Source organism: Solanum pennellii, chromosome 11 (genome assembly GCF_001406875.1).
Source record: "Solanum pennellii chromosome 11, SPENNV200".
Taxonomy (NCBI): Eukaryota; Viridiplantae; Streptophyta; class Magnoliopsida; order Solanales; family Solanaceae; genus Solanum; species Solanum pennellii.
In genome coordinates, this window is record NC_028647.1 from 65,958,492 (window position 1) to 65,982,678 (window position 24,187).

General features: G+C 33.9%; 2 protein-coding genes, 1 non-coding gene and 1 pseudogene across 6 annotated transcripts; 2 read left to right on the plus strand and 2 right to left on the minus strand.

Annotated features, from left to right (window-relative positions):
* The first annotated feature begins 2,922 nt into the window (after nt 1-2,922).
* On the plus strand, nt 2,923-6,873 carry LOC107004064 (annotated as a pseudogene).
* A 1,006-nt stretch (nt 6,874-7,879) lies between these two features.
* Nucleotides 7,880-16,392, plus strand: LOC107004829 (probable NOT transcription complex subunit VIP2). Of its 4 annotated transcripts, none has more exons than XM_027913185.1 (15): nt 7,880-7,991; nt 9,039-9,182; nt 10,106-10,214; nt 10,286-10,464; nt 10,738-11,116; nt 12,454-12,660; nt 12,748-12,843; nt 13,599-13,687; nt 13,791-13,976; nt 14,866-14,993; nt 15,090-15,285; nt 15,363-15,415; nt 15,497-15,577; nt 15,733-15,877; nt 15,981-16,392. In XM_027913185.1, the coding sequence occupies exons 2-15, from the start codon at nt 9,165-9,167 to the stop codon at nt 16,038-16,040; spliced, it is 1,926 nt and encodes a 641-aa protein (XP_027768986.1). In that variant the 5' UTR covers nt 7,880-7,991; nt 9,039-9,164; the 3' UTR covers nt 16,041-16,392. The 4 variants fall into 4 exon arrangements, with proteins under 4 accessions (XP_027768986.1, XP_015058689.1, XP_027768985.1 ...); XM_015203203.2 differs by having other exon boundaries at nt 15,497-15,538; XM_027913184.1 differs by having other exon boundaries at nt 14,866-15,285.
* LOC114074986 lies at nt 10,134-10,214 on the minus strand. Its single transcript, XR_003575363.1, has one exon. It is a non-coding gene; the product is annotated as a small nucleolar RNA snoR35 (small nucleolar RNA).
* A 307-nt stretch (nt 16,393-16,699) lies between the features above and the next one.
* LOC107004958 (E3 UFM1-protein ligase 1 homolog) lies at nt 16,700-23,891 on the minus strand. The gene is made up of 20 exons (XM_015203395.2): nt 23,658-23,891; nt 23,027-23,338; nt 22,676-22,942; nt 22,526-22,573; nt 21,808-21,873; nt 21,622-21,725; nt 20,997-21,090; nt 20,690-20,746; nt 20,121-20,550; nt 19,871-20,025; nt 19,200-19,265; nt 19,046-19,114; nt 18,858-18,947; nt 18,693-18,758; nt 18,265-18,311; nt 18,112-18,175; nt 17,828-17,905; nt 17,633-17,695; nt 17,124-17,216; nt 16,700-17,001 (listed from the first exon to the last, which is right to left on the minus strand). The coding sequence occupies exons 1-20, from the start codon at nt 23,829-23,831 to the stop codon at nt 16,894-16,896; spliced, it is 2,451 nt and encodes an 816-aa protein (XP_015058881.1). The 5' UTR covers nt 23,832-23,891; the 3' UTR covers nt 16,700-16,893.
* Between the last annotated feature and the right edge of the window lie 296 nt (nt 23,892-24,187).

A 24,187-nucleotide genomic window follows, 5' to 3' on the forward strand; every position in this document is an offset into this window, starting at 1 on the left:
GATGATATATGTGTTGCAATTGTGTATTTTTCTCTTGCTATATCTTAATATGTATAACGCATATTTTTATCCCAACTTTTTATTTGTTATTACAAATTTCATCTATTGATAATTCGATATAATGACTATATATTTCAATGTTGTTTTCAATAACAAATTTAAGAGTGTAGATGTATTCCACTCCACCAATTAGGGAACTTGTGTTACTAGTCTATTACAGCAGACTTTTGTGGAAAATAGTCCAAGGTAAAATGGGGAAAGAAGTAGTAATATGAGACTTTTTCAATATTTGAATAAAATATTAAAAATTTCGGTGATTTCTTATTAAATTAAAATCTTATGTAGCAAGTAATCGATAATTTTTATATACCTGTCTATGTCTCAGTCTATCTGATATTATTTGTATTTTGAGAATTGAACAATTTCATTTTTTTCATGAATTTCAATATAAGATCTTTAAATATTTAAAATAAATTATATATATTTAAAACCTACCTAAAAAGTAATACAACTCGCAATATTTCTTTATTCAAAATATATTTTAAAATTATGATAAAAAAGAATTAGTACCATATTGAAATTCAAAGACACTTTTCTCATTAGAGAACCTTCTGCAATAATGGATGCAAGTTGTGACTGATTAATATAAATCATTAAAGTTGATTTAACATTTTCGATAGTAAATTTTCAAAGATTCTCCATTATTTAAGGAAAAATTAGAATGTGGGCAATATGTTGCTGTATTCAATTTTAGTAATCATAAATTCCCTTTTCCAATTTCAATAACTACATTTTCAAGTAGTGATTAGTTTTTTTTTTATTTGGACATTGTTATTTAATTTGTATTCAAAATTTTAAAACTATTGCACATCTATTTGCTTCAAATATAATGTCTCTTTTGATACAAGTTTTAATAATATAAAGGACATACTCCCTTTCGTCTATTTTACTTATCATGATTATTATTATAAAAATAATTGATTTAAAATACCCGTTAGTTAGACAATTAGAAAAAAAATTAACCAGAAAATTTCACCTATGGTGAAAGGAGGAGGAATATTAGATTGAGATCAAACAATAAAATTTATAAGAGTATATTATAAATTTTTAGATAAAATTCCAATAATTAATTTTGACATTATTTTGATATATATATCTTCCTTTTTTTAAAAAATGACAATCTCAGTAAGGGATATGTTTGCAAATAATTGTTGTTTGATAAAGTGACAAATTAATAATCTGTCTTTTAAACAATTGCTTTGATTAGGTGATTATTGGGGTTATCGATAGCCAAAGAAAACAATTTTACTCCCAACTACTTTCACCAAATCCTTATAATATCCAGAGAAGTGCTACCTAATTACTTTGGGAGTCAAATTCAAGTTACGAATTTGGATGTTAAAATTTTTTAATTGATTTTAAAATAAAATTTACATATTTGAAAATTACATAAAAAGTCACGATATATATTTTGGTTCCAAAAATAATGTCTACATTGAAAATGGGATTCAAGGTCAAAAAATTAATAAGGGCTTCACCTAATATTGAGTCTAATACCATGTCAAGAAAATTTAAATATTTAGTCCAAACCTATAAGTATATGAGTATAAGGATATATTTATTTCAAAATCTAATAAAATGAACTGAATATTATACTAATACTTACACTTGTTGTAAAATATTCTATATTTCTGATTACAAGTTGTGTCATAGCTATGAAGAATGTATATGAAGTGTCAAAGCAATTTTGTCCTCAATATCTTTCACACGTTGTACGCAACATCCCAATAATAATTATAGGGATGACTAACGTACATCACAAAAGTCATCGTCGTTTTATAAGTTTCTGCCCAATTGGCATGTACGCAAAAAAGATTTGACGCGGATTTAAAATTTAAATTTTTAAATTTTTATAATGATTTAAAGTTCATACTTCTTTTGTCCACTTTTACATGTTTAGTTTATCAAATATGTAAAGTAGTACAAGTAATGATGAACAAAAAAGTATGTATAATAACAATTGGTTCATAATTAAATCTTTATATTATATATTTACTAAATCTTTTAAATATATATATGTAATTTGAATAAAAACTATATACGTAAACTCATACGATACCTTTACTTATTGGTTGAGTTCAGTCCATTATTTGCATGCAGCATAGTTTGACGAGTTCAAACTTTTCATGTCTTGTATATTATCTGGCATATTAGTTGACTTCCCGCGCATTAATTACTTAAGTCAACGGCAATGCAGTAAAATAAAGCCAATGCTATGGAGTTTACCGTTGACTTACCTAGTTTCATGGTACTTCTTATGATTTAATATTAATTTCTGGATGTAATTAAATATTCTCTTTAGCCAAATAATTCATACATGTGTAAGTATGAATTATAAAAATTTAGCCAAATATTTACGTATTAAACTAATTTGGATTCATGAATTACAATATTAAATAAGTGTTTGGAGTTCATACTAGAGCCTCGATCATATTCTGATGATAGACTTTCAAAACAATTTTCTACAGACCCAGGATTTCAACCTGATGTATTTGATTAAGGTGGAGCAATTCACCTCTGGACCGCAATCCAGGTTTGACAGGATTGATTTAATTAAAATAATTGATAAGAGGGATAGATCGATCGGTAAAATAGCAATAATTACAGGTGAACGAACTCAGTATTTTATATTTGTATTAAAAAATTCATTAAATATTTATAAATATTTAATGATATATCGAATAACTGTGAGGATTATAATTCAAAATTCGTAAACTTTAAATTCTAGTTTCGATCCGCCTGATTTTCCATGATACAAATTGTCTAGTGTGTGAATGATTAAAAGGAGAATACAACCCAAAAATAGAGGGTCAACTTTTGCTACTTGATAGCCATTAAGCTGCTGGTCAAGAATAATCCATTTCCTACTTAATAATTACTCCATCTAATTACACAATATTTCCCATATAAAGTAAACCTTATGGTTCATTGTCTTTTAATTCTATGCTTGAGTTCATTATTCTATAGCTCAGCAGCATGGCTAGTAGTCATTTTCTCCTACTTATTTTAGTTCTTTCTGTTTTCTCAGTTTCTGCTGATGGTAAGCTTTCTTTATTTTCTATACTTAATATAGAAACCTTTTTATCTCAATTAATTTGAATTCGTATCAGATACGTCAACTAAGGTGTATCAAAATTTACTTATGTACTAATCCAAATTCGTGTTTGATCTTTATATATATATATGTCCATTACTAGAAACAAAGTTTCTTTCCATCGTAAATCAGTGGAAAATTTGTGTACTAATCTAAATTTGTGTTATACAATATGATTTTTGCACTCATTTGCCACTTAACAAACTCATTAGGAACATGCATGATTGGAAACATATTCTCACTTAAATAGTGGGAAACTTCCTAATTTTTCTATATAGAAACATTTTTATTTTTATTTTTTCGGTAATTCAATCAAAATATCTATGAAAATAAGTTACGGAATATTTTTTCAATAGGAAATTTCAGGTTGGAAAATAAAATTTTTGTTAATATTGGGGATAAAGCTATGTATTATCAAAAGATTTTCAACACTTTGCTATTCAAACTCAAAACCTCTAGTTAACAGTGGTGGTATTGAAAACGTGCTTACCTAATTAATTTGAATTCACACTAGCTAGGTCTACTAAGGGGCGTAAATGTGCTTATACTGAATTAAAAGGTTTTCAATTCCCATAATTTAAACTTGAGATCTCTGGTTAACGATAGAGGAATAGTACTCTTGTTTCTATGTTATCTTTGTTTATTTGATCTTGATTTATTTATTTATTTTCTTGCTTTTCATTTGCAGTGTTTGTGAGCCTAGATTGTGGATCATCAGAAGCATACACTGATCATGAAACTTCAATAGATTGGTTAGGAGATGTTGACTACGTAGCCAATGGAGAATCTCATGTTGTACCATCCAACAACTCAATATCACACGTAATGAACACTCTAAGAGTGTTCACAAGCAGGACCAAAAATTGTTTCCTAATTGATGAAATCGAAAAGGGTGGAAAAGTTCTAATTCGAGCTAGTTTTCACTATGGAAATTATGATGGGAAATCAAATCCACCATCATTTGCACTTCAATTTGATGGAAATCATTGGGCCATTGTGACAACTATGAGTGATCAACTTGTATATTATGAGACAATTTATGTCGTTAAAGGCGATTACCTTACTGTGTGTCTTGCTCAGACAGAGGAAAATCAATTCCCTTTTATCTCAGCACTTGAAGTTCGTGGCTTGGATTCTACTATGTATAGTCATGTTGATGATAATCATGCTTTGTTCTTGAGAAGAAGAGTTGCTTTTGGTTCCAATAAAACTATCAGGTAAAGTATTCTACCTAGCCATACATCAATGTTATCTTGTTGCTTCTCTTTGTGTTAGTTAGAGTACTTCTATTTAGCGTTATTAGTCAGTTGTGAAGTCAGAAATTTCGATTATTACTGATGTGGTATTGTATTCATTATGATGATGACAATCTATCTTGAGGCTCAAATAATTGGGGGTTCTGACTTTGATACCATGTTAAATAGATCTTGGACCTAACTTAGCCAAATTGACACTACATCGTTTTTAACTCAAACCCTAAAAGCTAGATCAAGGGGAGCCTGATGTGAGATTCATTTTCATTCATCATTTAGACTCCCATGTAGACTTTACTTGTGGGATTACGTACACGTAATATGTTGTTGTTGTACGTAACAAATTTGTTTTTTTTTTTTCTTTTCAAAATGGACAGGAACACAGATGATCCCTATGACAGAATATGGGCTCCTGGTTCTGGAAGTTCAATAGAAACACTCACTAGTGATGCCACAACAATTGACACTAGTCATGGAGATCAACCCCCACAACAAGTGTTACAAAATGCAATTTCAACAAACAATTCATTAAGTATCATGGAACATGAATTTTCTTCCTATTGATAGTGTTATCTACATGAATATGTACTTCTCTGAAGTAACTCAACTTGATGACAACCAAACAAGATCATTTAGAATTTTTCAAGACACTGAGTCTATCTCTGAACCAATTTTGCCACCTTATGAGGATTTTATTCAAATGTATGTTAGCAATGTCAGTGTTTCACCATCCACTATTTTTTCTGTTGTGAGAACCACAAATTCAACACTTCCTCCTCTTATCAATGCCTTGGAAATATTCACTACTAGTAATGCATTGACTGATGGAACAAACACCCAAGATGGTATGTACACTCTCTTTTTAGTCTCTTGTAGCACATAACTTATCTCATGTTACTAATTATAGTTATCTGATTGTGTAAATTCATTAACACGCTTTCAACGTATATAAATTAATCATGAGTTGACTTCTATACGTTTGATAGTATAAAAGAATGCCTAAAAGATAATTGTCCATAGACCATAATAACTATTGATAACTTGAAAACACTATGCATTTAATTATGTCATCAGTGTTAAGTTAAATACTTTATATGTTGATATTTCTTACATCGTTGAGTTATATATGGGTTATTACACTTACTGACGTACTATTTTATTTTTTTGATATATAGTGGAGACTTTAATATCATTTGCAAAAGGAATTTGAAGTATTACAAGGCTGGATTGGTGATCCTTGTCTTCCATCACCTTTTACATATGATTGGATCAATTGTAGCAGCAGTGATCCACCTCGCATTACAGCACTGTAAGTAAAATTTAATTCATTTTAATATACGCCATCTAGCATACAAAACATTCTGCGTAGGGTCTAGAAAAAGATCGCATTCAAGCACTAGTAATTGTTTTTATGATTTGAATACGTGATATATATGTCACACGAAGATAATTTTATTGTTGCTTCAAAGTGCGCTTTGTTTATGTAATGTAGTTTTCTTTTGTTGAAATAAAATTAATTTACAGGTACTTGAGTAAATTCAATCTATCAGGATCACTTCCAGATTTTAGTTCCATGGATGCTCTTGAGACAATGTAATATTTCTTGTTCTTATTTTCAAATTTAATTTAAATGCATTTCTTCCTAAATAGGGATATTTTTATTTAAATTAATTTCTTACTCTCATTTTTTTGTGCTTCTTGAATTGCAGTGATTTGAGTAACTACAATTTGGATGGACCTATTCCTGATTTTTTTGGCACATTACCGAATCTTAAAGAACTGTTAGTATAAAAATATCATACTCTGATCGATTTAATTAGCAATTGTTTGGTCAATCTTCTTAGAACCTAAAAGGATTTTTTTTAAATAATCGGTTTATTTTAAAAAATTAAGGTGTTTGGTCAAAACAAAAATTGTAACTAACAAGTTCTGATCGATCGATTTAATTAGCTTGTTATGATAAATAATTTTGGTTTAATTTCTTTTCAGGAATTTAGCATATAACAAGTTCAGTGGACCAGTCCCTGCTTCATTGTCAAACAAAAATGGCCTAACCTTAGAGTAAGTAAAAGCAACACTTAACATATCTACTATTATATATTTATTAGACTGTTTAGCTATTGAAAAGTTAAAATAACATATCAATTTTTTTTAAAAGAAACATTTTTGAAAAATACTTTGCAAAATTTGTTAAGAGTCAATTTAAGCTATACATCAATCCAATATCTACAGAACTAATATTAAACGGATCATATTTTCATCCATTAATTTTGTATTTTTTTAATTATATATTTCAGTACTTCAGGCAATTCAGATTTGTGCAGTTCATCTGATGAATCTTGCCAAAATAATGACTCATCATCACCAGGAAATGATCAGCCAATAACTGGATCAACCAAGAATGATAATAATAAGAAGAAAAATAATTTTAAGTTGGCTAGCAAGAAAATAATACATGTAATGTAATGTTTAAGATTTTGTAATTTGTTGTAATTAATGTTCTTACTGTTTTTGGATCATAATGGCTTTGTTTACCATAACATTCATCAGGATTCTTCCAATTCGATTATCATTTTATTTCAAAAACAATAATTCAAGAACTTGCTCAATCTATCATTTCATTTAATATGATGGCTTCCCTTGTGTATTATTAGCTCTAGGTTCACTTAATAGTACTCCATCTACATTGATAGTAATTATGAAGGTAGTTGACGCTAACAATTAAAATCATATCATCTTATTTGAATACTATCAATTTAAAATTTTCATTTAAGGAGCAACTATTTCTATCCCATTTATTTGGTTTGATGATTTGCGATTTGAATTTAAATTAATTGACTTTTATTAAGAAGTGCATGGATATTTGAGGGTCAACTTCTTGAATTGTTGTTCTTCTAATATATATATATAATATAATTTAATAAATTAATTGACATGGTGAAAAATGAGATAAAAATGAAATAAGGATTGTATGCCTATATATTAATTAGTTAAATTTCTATCTTGTGTAATATATTTAATTATTTAATTTCTTTCTTTTGTAATATACCCCTCCCTCCTCCTCACTTTGAATAATATATATTTTTTCTCTTTCATTATCTTTTTTATATTTTTATTTTAATTATTTTAAAATAATTATGTGAATTTTATATAAAAACAATATATATTTTTAAAAATATCCTTTAATTTTGACATGTTAATCCCTTTTCACGTTTATTTTAATTTTATCTGATTGAAGATATTACGTCAATGAAAAATTACACAATATATAAAAACTAAGTTAAGTCAAGATATACGCTATCCTTATCCCAAAATGTAAAAATTATAGTAAGTCAAAATAATTTCACTCTCCTTATAATATTAATAGTAGTAGTAATAATAAAACTTTATAGGAGTATAAAATAGCATGGAATAAATATACTTTTAAGATGAAAATGGTATTTGCTAATGTTGGGCTTTTGGGTTTTGGGTTTTGAAAAGTGTTTATATATTTGGCCCTTTTCATTCCATTTCCCCCTTTTCTCTCTCTCTCTCTCATCAAAATCACCTGACGAAGATCAGTAGCTCGCACCTCTTCTTCCCCGGTAATCTCTTCTCCTTCGCTCTTTATCTGAGCATCGATCTATACATACTTATCTGTTAATATATGAAACTGTAGATTTTGTTTATCCTGCAAAAACGTCAGGGTTCGTACTTACTGTTACTTATCATCTAGGGCTTTTCGCTTTTGTCCTAGTTTTCATTTCAATTTACCTATTGAATTGTTAGTTTTTGTTTTAGCGCTGTGCGGCGGCAAGTGTAGATTAGTTAGCGCTGTTGAATTGTTAGTTTTTGTTTTTTGGTCGATTGAAGTATGTTATGTGATTAAGTTTTACTTTTATCAGTTATTTGAGTTCAGAATTGTGATGTTTTGTGTTTTGTTTAGCTGCATTGTTATGGATATATATACATTTTGTTTATTCGATTGGAAGTTTTGGAATACTCTCAACCAAATTCGAATATTAGAAGTCGGTTATGAAAAGAAATAAAAGGAAAAAAAAATGATGTTAGTTATTGGAAGCTGTGAATTTCAAGTTAAACAAAAAGGATTTTAGTTGTTGTTATTATATTTCCTGGAACAATCTGGAAGTAATTTGGTGGAAGTACACGTTTTTCATAATTTAGTTCTTATGATGTGCACATGTAAGTTGTTAATTTGTGTGTGGAGTGACCTGTTGCATGCTGGGAAATTTTGAAATACCTTTTTTTTGTTTAGTTGTTGCTTACTTTTTTGGTGACTGCACCATTTTGTGTACTACTCCATTGTTTCACCGAGTAGCATGCTGTTCTACTCACACAATTGTAGAGTAAACCTGTTGACTGAGGTGGGAGAGCACGTTTTTACATTTAGTGCTTTAAATAGAATTTGAAGTGGTGAACTTGATTATGAAAACTGGCTTTCACTGCGTCATATGCTATGCATGTTCAGAAGTTTGTGTTTTTATGCTTCGTGGCTCTCTCTTGGCATCTGTCCAGGCTTAAGTTTTTCTTTGATTACTTTCTGATGCTTTCATCCTTCTTTTTTCACTCAATTCGTTTCTAGAGATAAATAATACTTTTTGACTGGCTGGTCCAATCATACTCCTTTTCAGATAATAGGTATTTACTCGTTGGAAAGGCTTCCAATAATTTCTCCCATAACCTTTCCGGAGAAAAGGATAAGGGAAGCTGCTGTACAACCAGGAAGAAATTCTGCATGACATCTTGACATTTCTGCAATGTCAGGATTACCCAATGTATTTATCTTTCTTGATAAAATCTATTTGTATACTGCTATTTCTGTTCTCCCCTGGACCCTACTTTGTGGGACTACACTGGGTATGTTGTTGTTGTACATTTCAGTTCTGTTCTTGTATTTAGTTGGCCCTTTTCTGTTCACTTTCCTATTCTTGGAAGAAGGACTAGGTGCTGATATTGTACAAGAAGTTGGTCAATGCTGGTAGAATCTAATCTCCACCTCTCCTAGATTTAACAATTACCCTCGTATTCACGGCTGTTACTTTGACTGATCTTCCATATTATGTAGTTACGGCGTTGACCTATCTAGTAGATAACTGTAAAGCATCTTGCTGTTGTCCCAATTTAATTGAAATTAAGCATTCTTGTCCAATGCTTGTTGCAGCATGTGACAGTAGGGCCTCTTAATGTGGAATTGGTCAAATTTTCTTTCAATAGTTATGCAAGACTAATTTCTAGATCAGGCTGATTCACTGGGAAAATGAGCGGACATCCTAAATTGGGTATTCTCTTAAGGACTTTGTCCTGTTGAAGATAACTTAGGTTTGGTGCATCTTTGGTGAATGTATATTCTTAGCCATTTGTGGATGGCTGGCTTTTCATCGCATGCATGCATTATATCACTCCACAGAAACCAGCTCCTTTTGTTGGATGAGCAATTTTAAGATCTAATGTCATGAGTGCTTGATTATGCTGAAGGACAGTTAGGGGTTGAATATTTGAGTTTATGATTGAATAAGGGAAGTTGAACAGCTTTATGGACCACTTTTGCTATTATTTGATTGATTACCTTTCTCTCTGGTGTATTAGATGTCTTGGATGACATAGTTTTAGATGATTTCTTCATCCATGAAAAAGGGCTGTTCTAAGCTGAATAATTTTTTAGCAGTCCACTCATAATGTATTTCCTATTTGGTTGTAGTCTTCTCTAAAGGGATCAGCTTCAAATCCTTCTGACAACACTGGTCGCTCATTTCCTTCTTCTTTTCCTCCTCAATCTGGTGCAGCTTCTCCTCTTTATCATCACTCTGGTGAGTTAAAGCTGGATTCTTATTACTTTCTCATACTTATGCTGATCTGTCAATAAACTTCTTCCTCACAGGAAGTATTCAGGGGCTGCATAATATTCATGGGAGTTTCAACATTGCTAACATGCACGGAGCACTTGGTTCAAGAAACACAGCAATAAATACCGTCCCTCCCAGTGGTGTCCAGCAATCTGGAAATAACCTTTCTGGTGGTCGTTTTTCGTCAAACAATCTTCCGGCTTCCCTTTCTCAGGTTTGTGTAATATTTCTCTCATCATTATTCCATCTTTTTGTATTTGATATTACCCAAGTGGGAAAGGAAAGGAGGGAAACCTTGATGGTTAACTTTTAGGGGGGGTGGGGGTGGCGTGGGGTTTTAATTCTGGAAATGATTCAGTTTGCTCTTTGGAAATGGATTTATTAAATTTTATTCTGGACATGTTCTTTGTTTTCTTCTCTGTTATATGCCTTGGTGATATTTCCTTGTATTGGATATCTTATGTGTCTGTAAGTATTTGTGTTGCAGATATCTCAAGGCAATTCTCACGTTCATTCTGGAATGACAAGTAGAGGTGGTATGAGTGTTGTTGGTAATGCGGGCTATAGCAATAATGCTAGTGGCGTTGGAGGTTCTATTCCTGGGCTTCTCCCAACTTCTGCAGGAATTGGTAATCGAAGCTCTGTGCCAGGTCTTGGGGTATCCCAAATTTTAGGTAATGCAGGCCCAAGGATGACCAATTCAGTGGGAAATATTGTTGGTGGGGGCAACATTGGCAGAAGCATAAGCTCTGCAGGATTGTCTGTGACTAATCTTGCTTCACGGTTAAATATGAACGCCAATGCCGGTTCCGGAAATTTAAATGTTCAAGGACCTAATAGGATAATGAGTGGTGTTCTTCAGCAAGGTAAATTAGCTTTGAATAGATACTGATTCCCATATTCTAGTTTGCTAGCTCCCTTGTTTTCTCTGTTGGTCAACTAGTAATTTTTATTTATTTTATTTATTCAATTTTTTTTAGCTTGAATTACTGATGGTTCCCTCTGGCATCAGTTAATTCCTTTGGCTTCTTGCTGGTTCTTTTTTTTACCATCCACAATTATTGAAGAGATTTTCTTCATCAAAAACTTATTAACGAGATATTCCTCACATTTGGCAGAGCCTCAGCTAGTTTCATGCTTTTGTTTTTTTCAGCTGCACCATTTCATGCTTTGAAGTTATGATTTCCAATGTAGTAAAAATGAATGTGGTATGTGCTAATTTTGCTAGCCGCAAACCTTGGTGGATGAAGTTATTGGAATCATGGATTTTCCCAGTTTTCCTTATCATTCATTTTGAGACATATTTTTCCCCACATTATATCAGGTCATCTTTACTGGAAGGAAAATGGAGATATTATAAGATTTTAAAAAATTTCTAGTTTTGTGTGCTGTTTCGGTTTTATTAATATATTTTCTTATTTTCTTTGACCAAACTCTACAAGGTGATTTTATTTGTAACTTCAGCCTATATTTCTTGAGAATTTTTCCATATGACAAGTATTTGAGTTATTAAACCTCCTTTACATTTGAAAACATATAATAACCTACTCAAGTTTGTGGACTAGAAGTGATATATATATATATATGTGTGTGTGTGTGTGTGTGTGTGTGTGTGTGTGTGTGTGTGTGTGTGTGTGTGTGTGTGTGTGTATGTATGTATTAAGAGGGGTGGTGGGCTTGTAATTTACTACCTAGTCTCACACACATGAGGTATGTGTGGGACTGGTGCTAAGCGTATATTCTGTCCAAAAACATAACATATTGGATCAAAACTGGACTTCTACATCAATTAAGGAATTATGCCATTAAAAAAAAGAAGTAAAAGTAAGGAAAAGCTGCAATACAAATAATACGACCTTCTGTTCGAAATTTCTGAATTATGGCTTGAAAGAAGAAGAAAATAGTAGGGGTAGTGCGACAGTAAGAGGTCAAAAAATTGTTTGACGGTCTTGTTGTTTGTCAATAAGTTTGTTTGGATTGAAAAACTATGTTTTGGTTTTTGTTCAACTTGAGTACCTAAATAGGTCTGTTAGAAATTCTTGCAGCTTTGGTCATTGCATTCACATAAGGATGTCATTTGCAGCTTTTGTCATTGATTTCACATAGAGATGTTGTGTTTAGATAAGTAGGTTAAGGTATGCGTAACACCCACTGTTTGTAGGTTGGTGAATCCTCTAGTGCTAATGGTAGTATCTGGAATCAGCCTCTCCGCAGGTACTTTCTATGTTAGGAAATTCCTATTCTGCTGGTGGTCCACTAGCTCAAAACCATGTCCAAGCAATGGGAAACCTTAATTCTTTGGGATTGTTGAATGATGTAAATTCAAATGATGGATCTCCTTTTGATATCAATGATTTCCCTCAGTTAAGCAGTCGACCTAGTTCGGCTGGAGGACCTCAAGGACAAATGGGTAATTAAAGTTCCTCCTTCTAAAAACTCTTTGCTAGTGCTTTTATCATACAGTTTAGAAAAAATACTGATAATACAGGATTCTCAGGTTCTTTGCGAAAACAAGGGATCAGTCCTATTGTTCAGCAAAACCAGGAATTCAGCATTCAAAATGAAGATTTTCCTGCTTTACCAGGATTTAAAGGTGCTTTTTTTCAATGCACAAAGCTCTTACAATTTGTCTTGAGTTGGATGATCAAGTTGTAATATGATATACATGTTTGTTTGCACTTTTTAGCTCGGATCACAAAAGTAAGGATATGAGTAGGGAGTAAAAAGAAGACACTGTGGAACCTTGTTCCTTCCGTAATTGAGGAGTTGACATGAAATCAGAGATTCTTGTAACCTTCCATGACAGACTTTTAATGTTTTTAATAGGATAGAATGGAGAAGGGAGTTTTTTTTTTTACTTCCCTTTGGCTGTACCAAAAAACATGAAATCGATATCTCTCCTTGGCAAGTATATAACCAATCAGCCTCTCCAACTCATCTTTTTCTTCACTTGAATATAGGTGGATTGCTAGTTCACAAATTCTGATGACAGTAGCTGCTGTCAACTAACAAGCTCAGATTTCCCCTCTATTATGAGTATCCTGGCTTTGACATATAGCTCTTTTTACCTTTAAGAAGGAAAGGCAAGGGACATGGGTTTCCGGATTTATGGATGTGTTATTAGTTATTTCTGCCTAAATTTTTTGAAATATATACTTACAAGGAAAAATATTTTGTAAATGTCTTCTTTGCTTTATGGTATGAACGAGTTCTTTTTTTGGATGGGTGATGGAACCACGGAAGATAAGGGGGTAGTGGAGAATGGCTGGTGTGGAGGGGGGAAGGGTTTTGCTGGTTTCTCTTCCACGCCAGGAATCTAATGATACTATTGCTTTCATGTTTGCTAAGGTGGGAATGCTGATTATGCAATGGATCCTCACCAGAAAGAGCAGCTTCATGATAATGCTCTTTCTATGATGCAACAGCAACACTTCTCAGTAAGCATAAATTTCTGTAACTTCACAGGCTATTTTATACAACCATAAGCTTATATAGTAAGTGCTTCAGCCTGCTGATTCTTCCCTCGATCTAATGGTGCAGATGGGAAGATCCACAGGTTTTAATTTGGGTGGAACATATTCATCACATCGTCCGCAGCCGCAGCTGCAACATGCTCCATCTGTTAGTAGTACCGGTGTCTCCTTTTCAAATATAAACAACCAGGATCTGCTGAGTTTACATGGTCCAGATGTCTTCCAATCATCGCAGTCCAATTATCATCAACAGGTGCATTACTCTAAATTTTCTTTTTCTTTTTAATGATCTGTTATTGTGTTTTGTTCCAATCCTTGTTTTGGGGTGAGGGAACGGCGGGGAGACTATTTTGTCTTGTCTGCTCCAAGTAAAAGATGATGTAGTCCCAACTTGTTGATGCTTCCTTATCGGTCTTTTATGCCACATCGCGTATAACGGGAAATAACCCCCTCTTGCTGAATAACAGACTAAAATGTGTTACTTCAATATTTTGTATGGAGTATGTTTTAGCTTCTCCTGTAAGTTTGTTAGGAGTAAGTTCAGTTCTTTTATTCTCCATCAAGTCTGTAGAGTTCAGTCTTGCCAGAAGTGATCCTATTGTGTTTGGAATTGCCCGTGGTAATCCCCTTCTTTTTTTATGCTGGATCTTTTCCGCCTTATCAACCCTATCTGATTGGAAGCATTTACTTTCTTCGGAGTAAGGTCAAACCCGTAAATTTTGTGCAACATAGTTTCCAACAAAAGATTGTTGTAAAGAAGATGTTTGCAACACATTTTCTGCCTTCCATCTATCTTTCTTTTGTGTGCGTGGTTGGTCCATTGTTAAATCTTCTTCTTCCTAAGTGCTTCCCTACTTGAGTTGGCTGTTTTGACTGTCGGAAGTTTGATTTATGTACTTAGTTTGCTAATCAGCAGTTCTTCAAAAAAAAAATAGTTCTTCTTCAAAACAGTTGCTGTGTATCAGCAATAAAGCAGAATTTATCCTCTTGACTCTAAGGGGAAAGCAAGAAAAAGAACTACATTTGAAACTGGAGTTTTGGTTTGGTCAAAAGATAGAACAAGTCTAGATTCCCTGTGTGTGTGTTAAGAGGTGCATTCGTTCAGGTTTGCTAACTTTCTTTTAAAATTTCTTTGGGTTCAGAGTGGTGGACCTCCCGGTATAGGATTACGGCCTCTTAATTCGTCAAGTAATGTTTCTGGTATTGGATCATATGATCAGCTCATTCAGGCTCAGCAGTACCAACAGCATCAGGGTCCATCCCAATTCAGGTTGCAGCAGATGTCCTCTTTAAGTCAGCCATACAGCTTAAAGTCCATGCAATCCCAAGTTGCTCCTGACCCGTTTGGTATACTTGGTTTGCTAAGTGTAATACAGATGAACGATCCAGATTTGACTTCTCTTGCACTTGGAATTGATCTAACAACACTTGGTTTGAATTTGAACTCTGCTGAGAATTTGTACAAGACTTTTGGTTCCCCATGGTCTGATGAGCCTGCCAAAGGGGATCCAGAATTTACTGCACCCCAATGTTATTATGCGAAGCAACCCCCACCTTTAAATGTGAGCTTCCTTTGCATTTTTGTTTATTTGGATCTCATTTTTTTATTTATTGAAATATTCTTTAATTCTGGATGCAGCAAGCATACTTCTCAAAGTTTCAGCTGGATACTTTGTTTTACATATTTTACAGGCAAGTCTTTTGGTAAACTGGTAATGTTCCTTGATTATGAAATTTCAATCCAATAATAACAGGATCCATTGTGTTTTACAGCATGCCAAAAGATGAAGCGCAACTGTATGCTGCAAATGAACTGTATGTTTTCTGTTTCTTAACAGCATTGGTTGCTCTTAGGTGCATATTTTTTCTACTGTATTCCTGAGAGCTAATTTGTCAGCTATTGCATAATAGGATTACTCCCCTTACTGCGTATTGACCTTCTGGATTTGCAATGTGCCAAGTGCTTAGCTGGAGTCTGGATAATAGCAGTCTACATTTTCTGTGTGTAGGTATAACCGCGGATGGTTTTATCACAGAGAACATCGGTTGTGGTTTATGAGGGTCGCCAACATGGAGCCTCTTGTCAAGACGAATGCATATGAGAGAGGGTCTTACATTTGTTTTGATCCAAACACATGGGAGACAATCCGTAAGGTATGGATATAGTTTTGAATTCGTGTATAAGTTGTGTTCCTCAAGTGCCACGTCAGTTTTTATCAAGTTTCCAGTGTTTTAACTCGCTGCAACTTCAATGCAGGATAATTTTGTCGTCCACTATGAAATGTTGGAAAAAAGACCTGTTTTACCTCAACACTGATATGGAGCGCCAGTTCATAACTGTACATTTTCAATATATTCCTTAATCTAGGAGCCAGGTAGATCACCTGTAGTTTCTGCTCGATTGGGCTGTTGGCAGCAATTGTTAAAATTAGAGTTGTCTTAGTCGTTTAGTTCCTTGTATCTTTTAGACGTCACAAGTCGGAAAGAAATGTATTTCTCAGAATTTCATTGGTGGAAATGCCATCATTAAGGCACTGTTGATAGAATAGTAGTTGCTGAAAAAAGACATTGTGGAAACTGGCTTGTTCTTCAATCACCAACATTGTGGTACAAAGAGAACAAGAAAATTAGAAGCACAATCAAAATAAAAAGCAAGTTAATTTCGAGTATATTGTCTTGTTTCTAACTAGTCTGTGATGGTGTACCTTTTTTGGCTTCTAGAAAAACATTATGGAGTAAAAGCATCCAAGAAAATAATTGGTGATGCTCAAGAACTTGTAAATTTGTTATGCTTTGGTTATTAGTTAGGCCATGTGCAGCCCATGGTTAAAGTATTTTTCGATGACTTCCCCTATTTCTTTAAGTAATAATCTATAGTACAAGATGGGTTCATCTCAATTTAATGCTCTGTGAACGTGCACAAATTTGGTACTAAATACACGACATCATACCAATATAACAAAACAAACGACTACATTAGACTAAGTAGATTATTTTTTCTCGATAGGTAAAAACACAAGAGTATTATTTGTAAGAATCTATGTAAACTGATTCAGCAAACTTCATATAAAACCGGTACACACAACATCTAAAAGTCTTTAAGAGCTAAAAATTCATAATAAAATCACTAGCTAGCTGTATGATTTATTGGCCACCAGAGCAATGTGAATCTATGCTTGTGGCTGTGAGGTACCTAGCACTAATCCTTTCAATGCAGGCATCAATTCCTCTAACACTTCCCTTTTGCTCAAAATTCTGTCAGATGTACAATCTTCCTCCTATAGACAAAACACAAAATGAAACAAATGAGTAACATTCTTGGACTAAAATTCTTCAGTTTTCTTTTGTTTATTTATACAACAAACAAAATATCAAATCCTAAGGACAGGGAATAACTCACTTCCCCAGTTGCAGCAGCCATTAGAGCCAAGACGCTCACTGTTCCACTCTGGTAATCAACCAAAGTCTTGAATGCCGAGTCATCCAATTTATCCTGAAAAGAAGTGGTGATGGTAACATTAGTTTTTATTAATGCAGTCTAAATTCATCAGATCAATAAGTCTCAGTAATACCAAGCTTCTTTTTAAGTTAGTTTTGAGCCGAGGTTCTATTGAAAACAACCTCTCTACCTCCCAAGGTAGGGGTAAAGTCCTCCCCAGACCCCAGTTGTGGGATTACATTGGGTTGGTTGTTGTCCTTTTTAAAGTTGGTGAGAAATGAGTACCATATGCGACATAGCTTTGTTAAGGAGCGAGGGACATCCAAAATTCTTATTCATCATAACATCGCTGGATGGTTACCACAAGCAAATTTAGATAATTTGCAATACTGTCATCTTTCCATAATCCACCGTATATTTTCATTAATGATGAAAAAATGTATGTTGTGTAAAAAGATTAAGGATTGTACCTTTAACCGAGAGACAGCAGCTGAAATGGCTCTACCAGGAGCCTGAAGAGCTTTTCCATGAACCTATGTATCGTAAGGAGTAAATATCACAAGAGTGATAAGGATAATCTATAAGGATGATAATGCTACACACACAGAGAGAGAGAGAGAGAGAGAGAGAAGTGGTTCGGAGAGAAGGAGGGGGTTAGGGCAGACCTGTACATAAAGGAGAGATATAACTTGCGGTAAGAGGGAAACTGGATCCGTTTCAGCAGAAACTTGAGATGTCAAATGCTGCAACCAAAAAGAAAACAATAATTCTATATGATCAACCAAGTACTAAAAGCATAACTAAAGAGTCCTCAAGTATGCAGTAAAAAGAAAGACGAGACTCCAGCCTTTGCATAATTGTGTTCAAGTGAAAAGTCTTATTCACAACCATACTCAGTGGGAAAACTCATCAACACTCAAGGTTCACATCATGTAAGACTTATTGGTACCTTGCGATATGAATGCAAAAGGGTTCTTTCCAATTTCTTGTCAAGCTTCTTCAAAGCTAATCCACTGCAAATATTCCAGACTAATTATCATTCTTCTTGTTCATTATAGGGGCAAACTAAGCGGATTGTGGGAGGTAGAAGAATACAGAATACCTTTCCTCGGCAACTTCTCTCAGTGCAGACATAAATGATTCCACCCGCTGCCAATTGAAAGATCTTAAAGTTACTTAAGACTCGGCAATGTAAAAAAATGCAACACAGATGATGAGTATTCCTAGCAAATGAGAGCATTATTGTAGTAAAAAGCAAAAGAGTGTGATTTTGAGACGAGCAAACATTTGTAAGAAACAGAAGCAAGCAAACATTGACTTCAGAAGTAAAAGTAACAAGTCCCGTGAATTGTGATATTATTTCCTTCCATCGACTTGAAATATCCATGCTGCAGTAAAGAGTAAATGTTTTGGCATTGATGCTTTAAATGGAAATATGGTTTGCAAAAAGGTTTGCAAAGAAATTCTGGTTGGGGGCTTCACACAGTTGGCAGCTGTTACATGGGCACCAGAGAGAAAATAGTAACTGACCTTCCCTTCTAAAGCTTCAACTGTTGCAATGGCCTTGGCTGACATACTACCTGGCAGACTCTTAGCCTAGATAGCATCGAGTCATAAACATCAATATCAACAGTAGAAATTATTCGAAGTGCGTCGATGTATTTATAACAGAAGAACAAGTGAAATATTATTTACCAGAGCGCTTCTATCTCCAGGGCTAAGTAAAATGGATTCGGGAGCTTGAGGTTCAACCGGAACTCCATTTTTTAGTTTATTGAGCATATCCTGAGTGAATAATAAAAGAAGGGGGTAGGAAGGGGCTTTTAAGTTCGCAAAAACCAATACTAATAAAACCAATAAAAGAAGTAGTTCGCATGTCTTACCAGGTTAAGCAACAATGTATCAACAATTGAGGTTCCTGTAGTTCGCAATAGATGCTTGTGTAGAAGAACCTATGCGTCAAAGAGAAACTATAATTAAATTCTGTACTTATGTACAACTGGAGAAACTACTAGGTAATGGAGCTGAGGAACTTACGGAAGTTGATGGGTCATCTTCAAACAAATCGAGGGCTTTTTCATAAAGCTGCATGTTTAAAAATGACTGCAACAGAAAACCAGGAATCAAATCACAAATCAAAATAGACCACATGACTGCTCAAGGAAAGAATTTTTTATGTATGTAGAAACCAACAAAGAGAACAGAAGCAGTTGTATGACATCATTGGCAGAATGAACAATGGAGAATGCAGGATTTTAGGCAAGCACTGTTGGCTGGCTTGTAAGTGGTTCGGGCTCTAGGGCTATGTTGGTGTTAAGGCTTTACTTTCTGTCTTTCTCACTCAAATTGACATTTACTTAGTATTACTTTAAGCAGTGTTGGCCTATTGTATATATAGTTTTGACTTTTAGGAAAATGAATCCACATCCCACATATACAAGGATTTTTTTTTGTGAAGTGTGTCAGATGAGACCACTTTCTAATGGGTGCCTCCACCACCGAGAAATAAGATATCCTAGTACATCATTCTCTGAAATAAAAAAATAATTATTTTAAGGTGTCGGCAATTTGCAGTGAGAGAAAATATTTTGCACAGAATCACACAGGTCACCTGGAGTTTGGAGAGTTTGACCAAAGGAATCAAAGCTGACGGACTATGTATCTAATGCTCATCATAGTGGGAGTAGACATGAATATCCATAACTTACCTCATCGAGTTTCTTTTGCAAATTATCAAGTAGTTTTTTTATTTTTTGGGTATTTTCAGTGAAAGCAGCCTTCTTTCGTTCCTTCCATGAATTGACGAGCAAAGGCCTCAGATGTTTTGCTAAAGGCAACAGAATCATCTCCGGGTCATCCAGACCTGTGGTGAAACAAATGAAAAATAGAGAGTAAGGGCAGTTAGGAATAGACCGCTAGACAGCTACAATACTCGAGCAAAGAGTAATCTCGCGGTACCTTGTTCTTCAAAGTCAGGATTTAGAGATATAATCTTCTGAATTACCCAGTCTTCAGAAATACCGCCAACACTGTCCTCATCATTTCTAACACCTGACTTTGATTCTGACGTTTGTGAGCCAGATGACACCTTACCTTTCCTCTGGCTTTTCTTAGATTTACTTGGGGCAGATTCCTGGTTATCTGTCCCTGTTTCAGCTTGCGCCATCTTAATATTCCCACCTGATTTTCCTTTTTTCTTCTTAGATCCTTTCTCCGACGCCTGTTTGCTGATACCGGCATCACTGCTTGTTTCATTTACTTCAATGGTGCTATTATCATATCCAACTTTAGCATCTTTAGCAACACGAAACTCATCTACAGGGCCAGAACCGACAAGCCCTGGAATGGTTAATGTTTCCATCTCTTTTTCCATCCGATCAAACAGATCCTATAAAGAAATTTTATACCCAAAAAAGAGAGACAAAATTAAGGTATCAGAACTTCCACAGAAGCTTAGCAATACAACGTTTGAATGGAGATTACATTTTTAAATGAAAAAAAAACAGTGGTACAAATTATTACAATACCTTGACAAACCCATTGCTAAAAATATATGTATCTCCCAAGATAAGTGCTCTATTTGACTGAAAAAGCAAAACCAAGATTATGAGATCACGTCAGAAAATAATTCTCTCTATAAATTGTCAGTGCACAATTCTCATGCACTACATATTTGGAATGGTTCTGCTTCATGGCAGAACCAATGCTACAAAGGTTTGCATTATCCCGAAAAAAAGGTTGCAAAAAAGTACACCCACGTGAGAATCACTGGCACATGAATACAACAAGGATAAAACCTAAGATACGTGTACAAGAGGAACAAGGAAGCATCACCTTTTGTGCTGCTTGAACTGATGGACATAATGACAAAATCTTAAATGCATCTTGGCTACCAAAGGAAGCGGGTAAAACTGAAAGCGAATCAATCCTGCAACAATTTAAAATCCCCAAAATGTCAAATTATGCATTATCCTGCAATGCAGGGACTGTAGTGAAGTTTTACGTGGCCAAGCCAAGATCGTATATTGAGTTAAGTTGAAAGGAGCACAAACTGATAAAAATAGATCATACATAAGAAACCATAGATGAAGTTCAACCCGCTAAATGTGTTGTACAAACAGGCTGTGCGTACGCTTTCATATTTCGGAAAATGTTGTTCGTAAAAGTGTCAACAGATGTCATCTTTCTACTCTGTACACATCCCAATTAAATGACAGTATGAAACAGTACCACTTGTTCCTTTCAAATTACCAACTTAGATGTTGGATGGTACTATGTTCTATGTAAGAGGAAATTTTATGGTTTTTAACATAAGAACATTCAAAAGGGTAAATCCAACTTATACGTTCAGATGGATTAGAACTGCACAAATAACAGAGACAACTTTTACAGATTAAGTCCATCGCACATTTCTAAATTAAGTATGTGAAAGTAACTTTTCCCACTTATGGACCCTTACCAGCTATTACGTTCTATGGCATCCTCAACAGCGGCATCCAGCATCTCAATTATAGAAGGGTGAGCAAATGTTGAGTCCAGAGATATACCATCTGGATATCTGGACTAAAGTGGCATTCATGACCAGAACTTAATTAGATAAAAATTCAAGGAACATATGCAACTAGGAAAAGGCAACGCAAAATACCTGCAGGAATTGAGAAGGTTGTGGAATCCCGAGTTTTTGCAGAGCTTGATAAGTAACAAAAGAATTCTGCATTACCAAAAACAAAGGGATATATATAATCCCATAAGAAGATCAATATCTTATATAGTCTAGACTCTAGAAGAAAGAATTAAGAAGTTTGGGAAGAAATAGAGAAAACATTTAGAAGTCCGGGAAGGTAATAGAGAACATTTTTTTTGGAGATTAAAGAATTGTCTTCTAATTGGTAACGATATGTCTACGAAAGCTTTATCAGGTTATATATAATACCAAGTTTTCTTTCTGTGAGGGACGCAAAATTTTTGTTCTAATCACTTGGCATCAAATGCTCACTTTTTCTCAAGATAACGTTTCTAATAAAATGTATATGCCTCTCAAGCCAAAATATATATAGTCTCAGTAAAGGTAAGAGCATCTAGGTGATTGTTTTTTTCCGCAAAGCCATAGAAACATTCAGGTGTTTGAACTTGTCCAGGAGATTTCATCTAACTACAAAAATAAATGAATACAGCCAAAAAAAAAGTAGCCACTAAAAATAACTTCTGTTAAGAAATTCATAAAGGAATTAATTTAAATGCTTCAAAGAAACAAGGTGCAGCAACAAGTACTACTGGACCACATCCGGAAAAAAATTCATGTCAAAGCAAAGTAACTAGAACTTTAGATCCAACATTAATAGCAGAGCAGTACAGATACCCACCTGCGAAAATAAGGAATCTACACAGTCCTTTTGTGCTATGGCAAAGACCTGAAGAAATGGAGCAAAGGTAGAATAACAAAGTTATTGCACACAAACAAAGAGTGCAAAGACGAGAATGAAATTCAATACATAATAAATTAGGTCACATACTGAAGGTGTCCAATGAACTCCTGCACGAAGAGAGCCGAGAATCTCGCCTTCTTTCACTAAGCCATTAAACAAGGACTGGAAAAATGAAGTGTCAACAGCAACACCAACAGCTCCATCCATCTCTTGCAGTAAAGTCAGCAAGGAGTTCCATAATGCTGTTGTGTTCATTGGGACAAAAATACCCCTAGCTGCACCACGGACCATTGCACTTACACGAGCAACATAGGCGGGTGTATACAACTGCCCACCTTCAAGCCTACCTTTTATCTAAATATTCCATATAAACATATCAAAACTTTGATCACATAACGTCAACCCTAAATTTCTACACAGAAAAAGACAGATATTTACCAAAGTCCCAAGACGAGGTTCAAGAATGGATACTACTAGCTCTGATCCAACTTGTAGTTGTCCTGCTATTTCAGCAATGGCAATTTGGCTACATTCTTGAAGTCTTTCGTTTATTTCTTCAGCTGCTGTATCCCAATAAGTACTCGAAATAATTTCCCCATTAATTAACATGAGGGATGAGTCATGGGATACTACATACTGAGCTTGTTTCTCAACATGGTACAAGTCCACCCCCGTAGAATCAGCTAAATCAATCATCGAAACACGTCCTAGTCTGTTAATCTCTGCCACAATTTCATTCCTCAATTGCTCCTAACATACACCCATATATAACTACAATTAAACAACACCCAATGAAGAAAGATCACAAAATCCACATATATAAGCAGAACTAAATATCAGCACCATAAAAATCACATTTTTTTTCACAAATTTAGATAAAATTAACCCCTTATGCCACCACTTCAATTCTCAACTGCTACCAAGTCATATAACACGCCCACATAACTACAGTTATTTACAAACATAACAATACATCGCTACTCTTAAAAAAATCTTGAATGATTTTCAACTTACAACTACAAAAATCCAATCTTTTTTTTAAAAAAAAGTCAGATAGACCGAATGGTACCGGAGTGATGTATTCTTTGCCGGAGATAGTATGAAGGAGATCAAAGTCAATGATTTGGAGCTGATGAAGTTTCTGGACCAATTCGACAACATTTCGGTCTGATAATCGAACAGTAGATTTTACTTGTTGTGCAAATTCAAATTGTCTCTGCAATTCCAGCAATTCTTCATCCATTTTGCTTCAATTTTGTATAACACTAAGATTTTTGTTTATATAACAAAAAGAAATGGAATTAACCTAAATCCCTACCCATTTTATTTTACTCTTTATACATATAAGTAAAAAGGATTAAATTTACCTTTTTGTATAACAAAAATAATTGTGATGTAAGTAAATAAGACCATGAAAATTTTATTTATTTATTAATTATATTTAAAAAATCAAGATTTGATCATGAAAATTCTAAAGACAACTTGAAATTGTATTTAGAATTTAAAAGTATGCAAAACCTTGTCTTTACTTTTTATTTTATTTTACTTTCACTGTATTGTTCTTTTTTTTTCATCCTAAATTTTTTGTTTTTATAAAAA